The sequence below is a fragment of the Brassica oleracea genome, chromosome C9, assembly GCF_000695525.1.
Source record: "Brassica oleracea var. oleracea cultivar TO1000 chromosome C9, BOL, whole genome shotgun sequence".
Taxonomy (NCBI): domain Eukaryota; kingdom Viridiplantae; phylum Streptophyta; class Magnoliopsida; order Brassicales; family Brassicaceae; genus Brassica; species Brassica oleracea.
The window spans coordinates 49,909,893-49,921,319 of record NC_027756.1 but is presented as its reverse complement, the minus strand read 5'-3'; the positions used below and the strand labels follow the sequence as shown (position 1 = coordinate 49,921,319).

The window sequence follows — 11,427 nt, the reverse complement described above, 5'->3', positions numbered from 1 at the left end:
ACTCATAATGAATAATTTTAACAAATGTCGGGGACGAGAATCGAACTCCACCAAATAACTTAAAGCTATCCAAACCATTACCAACTATTCAACATAACAGAGCAGTGACTGGTGCACGTGTTTGATGCAAATCATAATAAAGATTCAGAATGAAAGGAGGACAGACAGAGAGTCGAAGGAAAAGGATGAATAAAGTATATACATAAGATATCTCTGGCAGTTTACTTAGAAACATTGGTATGATCATCAGCTCAAGCTTGGCCACAACGAGCTCAGTCTTGTTGCAAGCTTTGCACTCTTATAGTCTTCCCGCAGTTGAATAAACCTAGTCAACAACACATATAATGATAAATCAACAACACATTCCTTTATCTACTCCTCTCATTTACAAATTTTCAAGTTATCTTTCTCTTTACCTTTGCGCGTCTTTGCGAATGCTTGGACTACCCTCGAACAAAGTCGACAGACTTTCTGGAGCAACGATGAATACGTTCGCCATTCTACACACACACACACAAGTAGCACCACGTTGTTACAATAACTATTTAAAAAATCGATAGCATGACCAGGGCTCAAAGATTGTTATTACATTCCCAGAAGCTCAAATTTCTCTTCCACAGATGGAACACTGAATCTCTTAACAAAATCTCCATACTCGTTTATGTCACGCTTCAGCCGTAATCCTCCACTATTAAAACCACAAAACAGAACCAAAGTTTATTCAGACTTTTTTTTTTTTTTGCAACCGGATCTGCTAGTTAAGTATCACACAATATAATACCAAGAGGCGTGACTACATAAAACACTGCATTCATATCAGAACAGAGCGGAAAATCAGAGCTACCAAACTCGGCATGGTTATCTCCGTTTGTTATTAACTGCCCTAAATATGAGTTTCTGGCTATTAAGCATCTTTGGTACAGGAGTTTATATACGCTATAATATCCTTTTTCTTTCTTCTGGGCTTGGAGATGTGATTTTAATAAGGAAAAGAAGAACACAGACAAGAGCTGAGTTTTATACCTGGGATTGAATGTGAACTTCTGCCAGTGAGTCAGTAGTAGTTTGTCTAGCCTATTTCCCTGAAAATAACAAAGAAAAATCACTTAAAATCCTTCTTATAGTAAAGACATCAGTCATATGATCAGAAAACAATTTATCCTTTTTGGTGATAACAATCATACCAGTTCAGTCAGGAAGGCTTGCTTATTAAGACCTTCCAAGGCAGTGAAGGCTGACTCAAGTACCCGGGAGAGGTAAGCCACGACTCTAAACAAGAGAGTGGAGTTAGAGATTAAAGTAAGATGTTCATTAGAATATATATTAAGGAAGAGCAAGTGTTGAGAGATGACCAATAGATGTCATCGTAAATGGTTTCAGCAAACAAATTACACTAGGACAAGACACTTTCACAAAAAAAACGATGTACTCTATGACCATTAGAGGAAGGTAGATTTTGAGATGGACAAACCTTATACAGGCATTTGTTGGGCGGTGATCGGGAGCAATTCCATCATCAGGTGATCTGTAATCGGTAGCCATCTGCTCAGCTGAAAGCAGTCTTTCAACCTGGAAAAAGGCCATGTCAGAGTCTTTAATAGAAAGGCAAGTTTAAGCATGACTCTTAGACCTGTCCCCCATTGATCCTCAAGGATATGTTTATAGCTTCCACAAAAAGCAACTAACCTCAGCCATCACAGTTTCAATGCACTGTTGGAGTCCTTTATAAGCAGCAGTCTCTGCTTTGGACAAAGCAGTCGACATTTCTTCACATGAAGCAGCATGTGCGCCATCCACTGGTAGGAGAAGCCGAGAAATAGAATTTGCAAAATACTGGAAAATTTTGTAAGATTAATAGGGGCCAAAGTTTAGAATTTCAATTGTTGAATATTTGGATGGTCGAAGCAGCAGCCTTCTAATATGAATTAATTGAAACAAACTGATAACCATAAAAACATGCCTGCTGAACTATAGCAACACTGCTACCACAACGTTGCACAGCAACCATAAAGGCTTTGAAGCTACTTTCACCCGCAGCAGCAGCAGCTTCTGCCTGAGAAAAAATCAAAAGGTATTATTAATAAAATCTACCCAACAATTGGAGTAATGAACACTTGAAATAGTGGTAAAGAGTAAAAATGAAGTAATTACAGCAGAAGCAGCTGCAGCAGCCACTCTTCTGCTAACACTTGTGCCCAAAACAAATCTCTCCCTCAATGATGCAGCCTCAGACAGGCCATCCCTTGCTCGTTCAAGTCCCTCCGTTATGTATAAGCTTACCTGCAAGAACTCATCATTGTATTAGCACAATGAATATGAACGATTCTAGAATCTTATTAAACTGCATACCTGGTCTAGCAGGCAAGTAAATATGGCTTTAACATTTGCTGCGAGCGTGGCTGGCTGCACAAAGAAATAATTATATTGATCAAATATACAAATCTCAGATGACATAGTTTATTCACTATCAGATATTCTGCCAAAAGCTTATTTCTTTGTCAATATCCTAATTGTTCTCATAAATGGAAATTTAGTAACCTGAGATGAAAACAGTGTGCATCTGGATATTGCTTCTTCGCTCCACCGAACAAACTCCGTCACAACGGTGACTGATATCTGCTGCTGAGAAGATGACACTGAAGCACCCTTAGAGCGTCCTATTGTCCCAGATGATTCCGAGACTTGACTCTCAGCACGTAATTCTTCCATCTGTTGAGAAACACAAATCTAAGCACTTCACACTAATGAACAAAAAAAAAAGAAAAAGAAATGAGGAAATGAATAAAGAGTGTCTTAGTAAACCTTTGCTTGATATAGTTGTTTTAACGAGGCCTGCTCATGCTCAGGGTATTCATCCTTGTGTGAGGAAAACAAGGACTCTGTCAAATCTGCACGGTAAAAGTAAAGACGTCAGCACCGACGAAATTTTTGGCATGAAGACACAAAACTTTTATCATTCAGAATAACAAGAGACACAAAAAGATGACCTTCAACATCCAGGTCACCGCATCCAACAGCTCGGAGGTCTTTAGCAAGTTCTTGGGTTCTCTCATATGCAACCGCTAACATTCTAAGGTACTAAAGACAAAAATCAAGAGTTGAATTCGTATCCCATTTATACTAGGCAGATGGACAAGAACAAAGATAAGGAGGTATCTACACACTAGTAATAGTCCGCCTTCTTGCACAGGTGGTTGGTTCATAAGAGAGGGCTTCACCAAAATTTTGTCAAGAATACCTGTAACACGCTGCTCGAGAACTCTCTGCATAAAATAAAACAAGAGTTGGTATAGCTTATCAATATGCCAGGTCACGCTACAGTGTCCAAACTATTGGTGCCCGTTACCTGAACTAAGATCGCCATAACTTCATTTGGAGCGGGGAAAACAGCTGTAATGGTTGCTGCTTCTTTGCGTACAGTGTCTACAGATGAGAAGTGACAAACGATCTAAATCAGCATAGAAGCATGTTTCAAGTATTGCATCCAGATCAATGACAGTCCTTCATACCTGTAATTTCTTTATATAAAGAAGAAAGTCCACGGGCAACATTGCTAGGACTAGGCTGAGAACCGTGGTCACCAAGCACCAACCTAATGTCTGAATTCATGACTTCCACATCAATAAACATTGGACGTGTTGCCACATAATGTTGCATAGCACTCGTGCCTCTGTTAAACTGAAAATCAAGAAAAAAAAAACAGAGCATAATGATGCATATACTAGAGTAGAACTCGATATCCATTCCTTGTGTGACATTCTTATCTAGAATCAACCAGTATGTAACCACTAGCTACATAAGAAAGGCCTTCGTTTTGGAATCTAGAATAAAAGAACAGGTTTTCCAACTGAATTGGAAAGGTGCACGCTTCAGAATAAAGTATTCACCTGTGACAAAATCTTAGCACATTCTGACATGGAGGATAGATCTCTCCGCTGTGATGCAGCATCAAAACGAGATAAAAGCCTGTTCTCCAATTCTAAAAAAATTGTATTCAAATGTCATAAAGGTTGAATTTGAAAATACACTAATACTCTTCAGTGAATATAAAGAGAAAACACTACATGAAAAAAAAAGTAGTTTACCATTACAGTAATCCTGAAGATTAGCAACTGCAACTTCCAGCCCTCGGCCAGGGGCTGCATTTCCTGCAGCTGTACTCGCACCTTGTCTTCCAATGTCTTCCTCAGCAAAGGATCCTGATATTGACAAGGAGAGCATCGAAATCAGTTACAGGCTAATTTAACTAGAAGCAAGCGTGTTAAGGTTTAGCTATCACATCACAGATAAAGAAGACTTCCCAAAAATAATAGATAACAGATAAAATCTAGACACACTGTAAGTATATAGCTATCATATCATACGTAATTTCTGAGCGATGGAAGCAGCCTCAGCTACGCGACTATCATCAGAAAACAAAGCGGAAAGCTCCATAAGATCTCCTGGGCTGCCGTTGAACTCCATCAGGTACTGCATGAGTTAAAAAAAGAGTTACTTAAACATTTATCTAAATAATTATGTGATAACCATTCCAACATAGATGCGGTCTTACCTTTATAAGCTCTATGGTCTGGCTAGCAGTTTCCCGCTGAGCATCTGCACTCTGACAATGGAAGTACGGGTCAATACTGGATAGATCAACAAATAGTTGGGCGTATACGGGACAAAATTTAAACCTGCAAATGATCTCCTATTTTGGCAGCGGTCTGTCCAACACTAGAGATCCGACCGTCCAACCTTGCAAAGCTCTCAAACAGACCGTCCACACCTTTCTCTATCTAAAAGGAGAATCCAATATGTCAAATTAAAGAGGTGCTAATAAAAAAGGCAACCCAAGAAAATGTATTTTGTCTACCGAACCTCAGTCAGTGTCTTCCGGTGTTTGGCATCTTGGGTTGAAACTTCTTTCTTTAGTGTGTTGAGTCTTCCATCAACCTTTCAAAACATATAACGAGAACCTTAGACATCATATCAGAAGAAAGACACAAAGGACTGTATCCGATGCAGACACACTCACCTGCTTTCGCAGATCAATTAACTCCTTGCAAGCATCTTTAAACAGAGACAAGAGACCATCTACTTCAGGGAAGAAAGGAGCAGAAGACATCTGAGACAACCTGGATGCATCAGGGTGCCCACGTAAATGCCCATTTGCGAAACCATCAATGTTGCCGTGGCCATCACCGGAATCAGCTTCTTCTTCCAGGAAAGACGGCAAGAGATCGTTCACCAGGTTCCCAAATAACGCATCGAATGAGAAATCACCCTGCCAGTGACCAAAAACAAATCAGAAACTCCTAATGATTCAAAACATAAGCAAGCCACAAGGTGAAACCTTTACCTTGAAGTCCTCAATGTCAAGTATCAGAGGATTGGAGTTGACAGAGGATGATCTGGAACCTCTTGCTCCTCTCATTCCTTCTGTCATCTGTTGAAAATTTAACAAACAAAAAAAAAAAACAAAAAAAATCCTAAAATGAAAAATTTAAGTCTGATAGATCATATGAACGAACATTCAATGAGCGAGATGCGTCGGATTCTGGATTTTTTTTTTCCAATTATAACCAAAACGACTGTAGGATACATCTGCTAATTTTTCTCAGCTAAATGTTGCAAAGTCAGAGCCTAAGGACGACCCCTCGCGCGGGTAACAATACGGAGTAGAAAAAGTAGATACGGAGCAAATTACCGGCCTTGAGCAGCGAGATCTAGACGGCGGAGAGCGGTTACTGTGGGGGAGAAAACGACGGAGAAAGAGAGACGGTGTGCTATGGCGAAGTAAAGTTGGAGATTTGTTGGTTTCGCATCTCCGACCTCGTAATGAGCTGTTAATTTATTATTCTGTACCAATTTTTTTGTTAAACCGGCCGGTTTAAGTTTCTGTTTCAGGTTTAGATTGTTTTTTTTTTGGTCTTAACAGATTAGATTGTTCGTTATGAAGATTTCGGTCGCGCCAGATTTTGCATAAGATGGTTTGCCTTGCGAATACACATGAGTGAGAGTGTGCACTTGTATAGATTCAACTCTAATATTTTGGAGAATATGGTTTCAAAGTAGACAAGAGTTACCATAGGTTGTATGATTCACTTGCTTTATTACACAATTAGAAGAACGTATTGTAAACACATGCTACACAGGCGAGTAAAAACCTAACTGGGATGTAAATGTAGTAACCTCCGCCTTCGGAAAATAACGGCGAAGTCATACATAAACGGAGGGCATTTAAAGAAGAAAAGAGTTTCAAATTTACATATTAATGAGGACTTTTGAAGTTTTTTTATGAGCTCGTAGCATTGTCACCTCAGTAACAACTCTTATATAAAGAGCTCAAAGCAATGGAAGCAACATCGAAAAAGTAATAAATATATATCTTACGTAGAAGAAAAAGAATGGCCACCATTGTTTCTCCTCCACATTTCTCCCCTGTTGAAGATGCTGAAAACATCAAGAAGGCTTGCCAAGGTTCTACACTCTTTCTTTTTAAGACTAGTGCTTCCAAGTTTCGTTTATTACCCCCCTTCTTTCTTGGGTTTCAGGATTTGGAACCGATGAAAAGGCCATCATCTCGATCCTTGGACACCGGAACTTGTTCCAGAGGAAACTCATAAGACAAGCTTACCAGGAGATATACCATGAGGATCTCATTCACCAGCTCAAATCTGAGCTCTCTGGCGACTTTGAGGTCTAGCTTTTATCCACATGCTATACTCTGCTTCGATTAGTTCACAAAAACGTGATTCTCATGGAGAAATATTTGGTACCTGCAGAAAGCTATCTGCTTGTGGGTTTTGGATCCTCCAGAGAGAGATGCTCTCTTGGCCAACTTGGCTCTTCAAAAGCCTGTTCCTGACAGCAAGGTCCTCATCGAGATTGCTTGCATGAGATCCCCTGAAGATCTACTAGCTACCAGGCGTGCTTACCGTTGCCTCTACAAGCGTTCTCTCGAGGAAGACTTGGCCTCCCGTACTACCGGTGACATCAGGAAGGTTAGTAATTTCTCAACTTCAAAATGTTCTCTTCTTGCTTTAACTGAACGCTTGGGCTGGTTTCATACAGCTCTTGGTTGCAACGGCGTCTGCTTATAAGTATGATGGGGAAGAATTTGATGAGACTCTAGCGCATTCAGAGGCTGCGATTCTTCATGATGAAATCCTCGGTAAAGCTGTTGATCATGAAGAAACGATTAGGGTGATAAGTACAAGGAGCGGTGTGCAGCTCTGTGCAATCTTCAACCGCTACAAGGATATCTACGGTAGATCGATCACTAAGGTAAACCAAAAAACATGGACATCAAGTTATGTTATAACTGATAATTAAACTGTGACGAAACAATCAATGGGAAACGTTAAGACAGAAAAGAAACGACTTTTAAAATCAATTTGAGGAAACAGAGCAACTCATACCAGTTTTTCTTCATGACAACAACCGTAATGAAACGTTTGATGATTCCCAGGATATGCTCAGCCACCCTACGAATGAGTACCTGAGTGCACTGCGTGCAGCAATCAGGTGCATCAAAAACCCTAACCGGTACTACGCAAAGGTAAGACACAACAATGGTATGGTCTATAATGTTTTCCTAATACGACTAACTGCTATTCATATATATTGTATTTTTAAAATCTCTTCTGCACCTAGGTTTTGCGCAATGCAATCAACACAGCAGGGACTGACGAAGATGCTCTGACCCGTGTGATTGTCACACGGGCAGAGAAGGACCTGAAGAAGATCACTGAGCTGTATCACAAGAGGAACAATGAGAGTCTCGATCAAGCCATAGCAAAAGAGACATCAAGGGACTACAAGGCTTTTCTTCTAGCCTTGCTAGGACACGGAGGAATCTAGAGTTCACCCTCAAAATCAAAACCTGGCAAGAGTAGCACTTCTTTCTAATTTCTGCTTAAGTACTAATAAAAGTATCTGTTTGATGCTTCGTCAACTCAGTAATGCTGTTTAGCTATTCATAATAAGATTGGAATTACAACTTTATTTGTTTTCCTTTAATAAAAAACATTCTTCCAAGCCAAGCCCTTTAATAAATACATTCTTCCAAGCTCACAAAAGAAACTAAACAAACTCACTGAAGATCAGGGAAACATGTACATGTACGGGTTTCTTTCCTTCTCAGCCTCTGCGTACCAATGCTGCAGCAATACCAGCAACAATCCCAACAGCAGTAACAGCGATTCCAACGCCAATAACACCATCTGCGTACACAAATTGAAATTAAATTGAGAGAAAATAAATGGATGAAGAAGAGAAACGGCTTTAAGTACCATCATGTGGCTTACCTTTCACAATACGATCCTCTATAGCCGTTTTTAGCGTCTGAGCCTGTCTCCACTCTGGTTCAACCTAACACCAGAGAAAGAAAAAAAAAGATCCTATTGATGAAAACATCAGCAACAATAAGATATTCTGGACTCATCCATGGATAAGAGATGATCAAACCTCCAAACACCGTTCTATATAACCCCTGCTTCTTGAAAAGTCACCGCTTCGATAGTATCCAATAGCAAGGAGATATAGCTTCTCCCTTAGTGTCATTGGACTTGTATCACTAACCACCGAACCTGCAAAGCAAAGCAGAAACACATTGCTGACGTGGATCATATCATCCAACTTCGCAAGAACCATAGGCTCAATTTACATAAAAGCTTATTATATACCTTCAAGCATTGCTATCCCACGCTGAATATCCGCAGGCATCTTCGAATGAACAAGAGCCCACGATAGCCGCATGATGGATTCCTTCTTAAACCCTTCGTCTTGGCCTTTCTGAGCCTCTGCAAGCTCTTTCTCACATCCCTGATAATGAATTTTAAAAACACCATCCGAAGAAGATGAAAGAGGTAATCGAACAATTGGAGAATCGTGATCTCGAGGTTCCTATGCGGACGATTTGAGGGAACTACAAAGGCGATTAACCGTAAAAGTTACCGAGATGATGTCGGTGTCGCACAAGGGGAACTCATCGGAGGAGCCGGAAGCAACGCCGGCGAAGAAGGTAGAGACGGAATCGAAAACCTTTCCTATCGTCGCGTCCATTTCGTGTAGAGCTTTTGAGTTTCTTTTTTTTCTTCTCCCGTGTGACGAATTAGAAGAAGACTTGAGCTTGACCAGAAATCAAAAGTATGGCGATTATATGTTTGGGTTTGTTAAACCGGCTTAAAATCTTCAATTGGCTCTTTAGTTTTTAGTATTTACACCACCTATGTTGAAAAAATTATACTTTAAATTAAAAAATTATATTGTATTTATAAATTATACTAAAGTGATATATAAATTATACTAAAGTGATTTATAAATTAAAAATGGATACGGCAAAATTAAAAAAAAAAAAACAGATATGGGTACGACATATATATATATATATATATCAATAAAAATATATAATATATTTATAAATTGATAAAATAAAAGAATCACACAACAAATCTTGACATAAAAATCACTTTAGTATACTATTTTAAATAATAATAACAAAAATAATCATAAAAAGTTATTATCAAAATTTATTTTATCTGGTAAATGGTTTAAAACTGATAACAAGATTATAAGTAAACATATAGGTTACATTTTTATTTGTTTTGAATAAAAATTAGAGAAATTTTCTATGATAGCCTTTTTAAAATTTTTGTCACAAAAATAGTCTTCAATGAAAGAAAATGACCAAAATAAGTTTTATTAAACGGTAAAAATGACCAAAATATGTATTTTTACCATAGGGTTAATTAATATAGACTTATGGTTTAGAGTTAAAGGCTGATGTATTGGGATAGGATTTCAAATTTTAAAAATAAAAATTAAAAATTAAAAATTTCAAAATAAAAAAGCTATTTTGGTCATTTTCTTTTTTAAATGTTATTTTTGTGACAAAAACTTTTTTAAAAGAAATATCTGAGAGAATTGTCCTAAAAAGTAAGTGAATTAGCTTAAAATACTATAGTTTTGAAGCAAATCTATTTCAAAACATGCATAGATCAATTATCACATTCATTGCATCCTCAAGATGTCCTGTAACGTTTCGATGGTGTTTCCATCCCGGGGACGTTTCCGGTACGGGAACGTCAACCAAAACCACGTCCCCATGCATCATAGTACACCACCGTGTAACATCATTCGTATAAAAGACAGAGCTCAAAACGTCAAGCCAATAGCAGAATCGAAAGTCTAACACCCCACCATCCTAACTTTAGTGGTGAGGGACAAAAAGAAACGGCTAGTGACAAAGTTACCACCAAAATTTGAACAAGAAACACGCCACCAAGAGAAACACAAAAACAACCACCAGTTAACACTACGAGAGGAATAGAGGATTCACGCCTAATAGAGCACGGTGATAGAAGTTGGAGAGAGAATATACCGGTTTTAAACCTGAGACAGTCATCTCCAGTTTCCGTTCATGTATTCTTGTCATCTTTCGAAAAGAGATTTTACTAGACAGAATCGAGGGTCTAACAAACTCCCTCCCTAATCACACCACCAGCATCTCCACACCAGGCAGTGGCGGCAAGATGGTGTCATGGACTCTGGGGTGAAAAAAAAAATTATTTCCAAACTATTATTTTTCTTTAAAAAATTTGATAGATATATTGTTTTTCAAAATACCAGAAGTATTTTTAAAAATAAATCTATAGAAATTAAAAAATACTTTCATATAAAACAAATTTGGACACTTTCTTATTTTTAATATAAAAATACATGTATTTTTTTTTAAAAATGGACTCTTATCTATTAAGAAATAGTGGAACAACGGATTGGACCCGGGACGGTCGCACCGCTCGCCCCCTATCTAAGCCGGCCCTGAGTGGCGGGAGCCAGCCTAATTGTTTATAGGGGTCAAGCTTAGAATTAACATTATTATTATAGGGGGTCAATCCACTACAAGAAAATCAAACACTTCTGACCAAACTTCTGACCGATATTTTTTTGGTCGGATATTTCCGACAGATTTCCAACAGGATTCTGATTTGGTCAGAACTTTCCGACAGCTACAAAGTCGACAGAAAACTGTCGGAAATTTCCGACCGTTTACTGACGGCAATAATTTAAAATATTATCCATCCGAAATCTGTCGGAAATCTGTCGGAAATTTCTGACCGAACACAGTCGTCGGACATCGGTCAGAAATTTCCAACCGATTTCTAACCAAAATTCGAACGTTTTTATAGCCGTTGAAAATCGGTCAGAAACGGTCAAAAGTCCGTCAGAAATTTGTCTTTAAATATCACAACGCCGGTTCTGGCTCATTCACAAATTCAATTACAAAAAACAATTCTCTACCAATCAAAATGTCTTCCTCCAATCATAATGAATATTTTAGGTCTTGGATGGATCACAATCATCAAGATCCATCTACTGGACTTTTGACAGAAGAGTTTGCGGAAGGTCTTCAACAATTCATGTCATTTGCCTCAAACCAGC

The 11,427-nt window shown here is 38.5% G+C and overlaps 3 protein-coding genes across 4 annotated transcripts; 1 reads left to right on the top strand and 2 right to left on the bottom strand.

The window, feature by feature from the left end:
• Nucleotides 1-40: 40 nt before the first annotated feature.
• On the bottom strand, nucleotides 41-5,793 carry LOC106319357 (exocyst complex component SEC10). Of its 2 annotated transcripts, none has more exons than XM_013757657.1 (25): nucleotides 5,690-5,793; nucleotides 5,342-5,428; nucleotides 5,018-5,266; nucleotides 4,861-4,935; nucleotides 4,677-4,778; nucleotides 4,553-4,603; nucleotides 4,365-4,470; nucleotides 4,086-4,199; nucleotides 3,888-3,979; nucleotides 3,510-3,678; nucleotides 3,347-3,423; nucleotides 3,165-3,263; nucleotides 2,988-3,078; nucleotides 2,803-2,888; nucleotides 2,539-2,709; nucleotides 2,350-2,403; nucleotides 2,152-2,280; nucleotides 1,961-2,053; nucleotides 1,687-1,833; nucleotides 1,472-1,569; nucleotides 1,185-1,269; nucleotides 1,024-1,082; nucleotides 590-688; nucleotides 417-500; nucleotides 41-325 (listed from the first exon to the last, which is right to left on the bottom strand). In XM_013757657.1, the coding sequence occupies exons 2-25, from the start codon at nucleotides 5,426-5,428 to the stop codon at nucleotides 247-249; spliced, it is 2,496 nt and encodes an 831-aa protein (XP_013613111.1). In that variant the 5' UTR covers nucleotides 5,690-5,793; the 3' UTR covers nucleotides 41-246. The 2 variants fall into 2 exon arrangements, with proteins under 2 accessions (XP_013613111.1, XP_013613112.1); XM_013757658.1 differs by having other exon boundaries at nucleotides 5,694-5,791.
• A 596-nt stretch (nucleotides 5,794-6,389) lies between these two features.
• Nucleotides 6,390-7,859, top strand: LOC106313977 (annexin D8). Its single transcript, XM_013751922.1, has 6 exons — nucleotides 6,390-6,462; nucleotides 6,537-6,682; nucleotides 6,768-6,986; nucleotides 7,057-7,269; nucleotides 7,454-7,543; nucleotides 7,639-7,859. The coding sequence occupies exons 1-6, from the start codon at nucleotides 6,390-6,392 to the stop codon at nucleotides 7,843-7,845; spliced, it is 948 nt and encodes a 315-aa protein (XP_013607376.1). The 3' UTR covers nucleotides 7,846-7,859.
• An 81-nt stretch (nucleotides 7,860-7,940) lies between these two features.
• On the bottom strand, nucleotides 7,941-9,114 carry LOC106313976 (mitochondrial fission 1 protein B). Its single transcript, XM_013751921.1, has 5 exons — nucleotides 8,941-9,114; nucleotides 8,670-8,808; nucleotides 8,452-8,573; nucleotides 8,292-8,355; nucleotides 7,941-8,207 (listed from the first exon to the last, which is right to left on the bottom strand). The coding sequence occupies exons 1-5, from the start codon at nucleotides 9,046-9,048 to the stop codon at nucleotides 8,125-8,127; spliced, it is 516 nt and encodes a 171-aa protein (XP_013607375.1). The 5' UTR covers nucleotides 9,049-9,114; the 3' UTR covers nucleotides 7,941-8,124.
• Nucleotides 9,115-11,427: the final 2,313 nt, after the last annotated feature.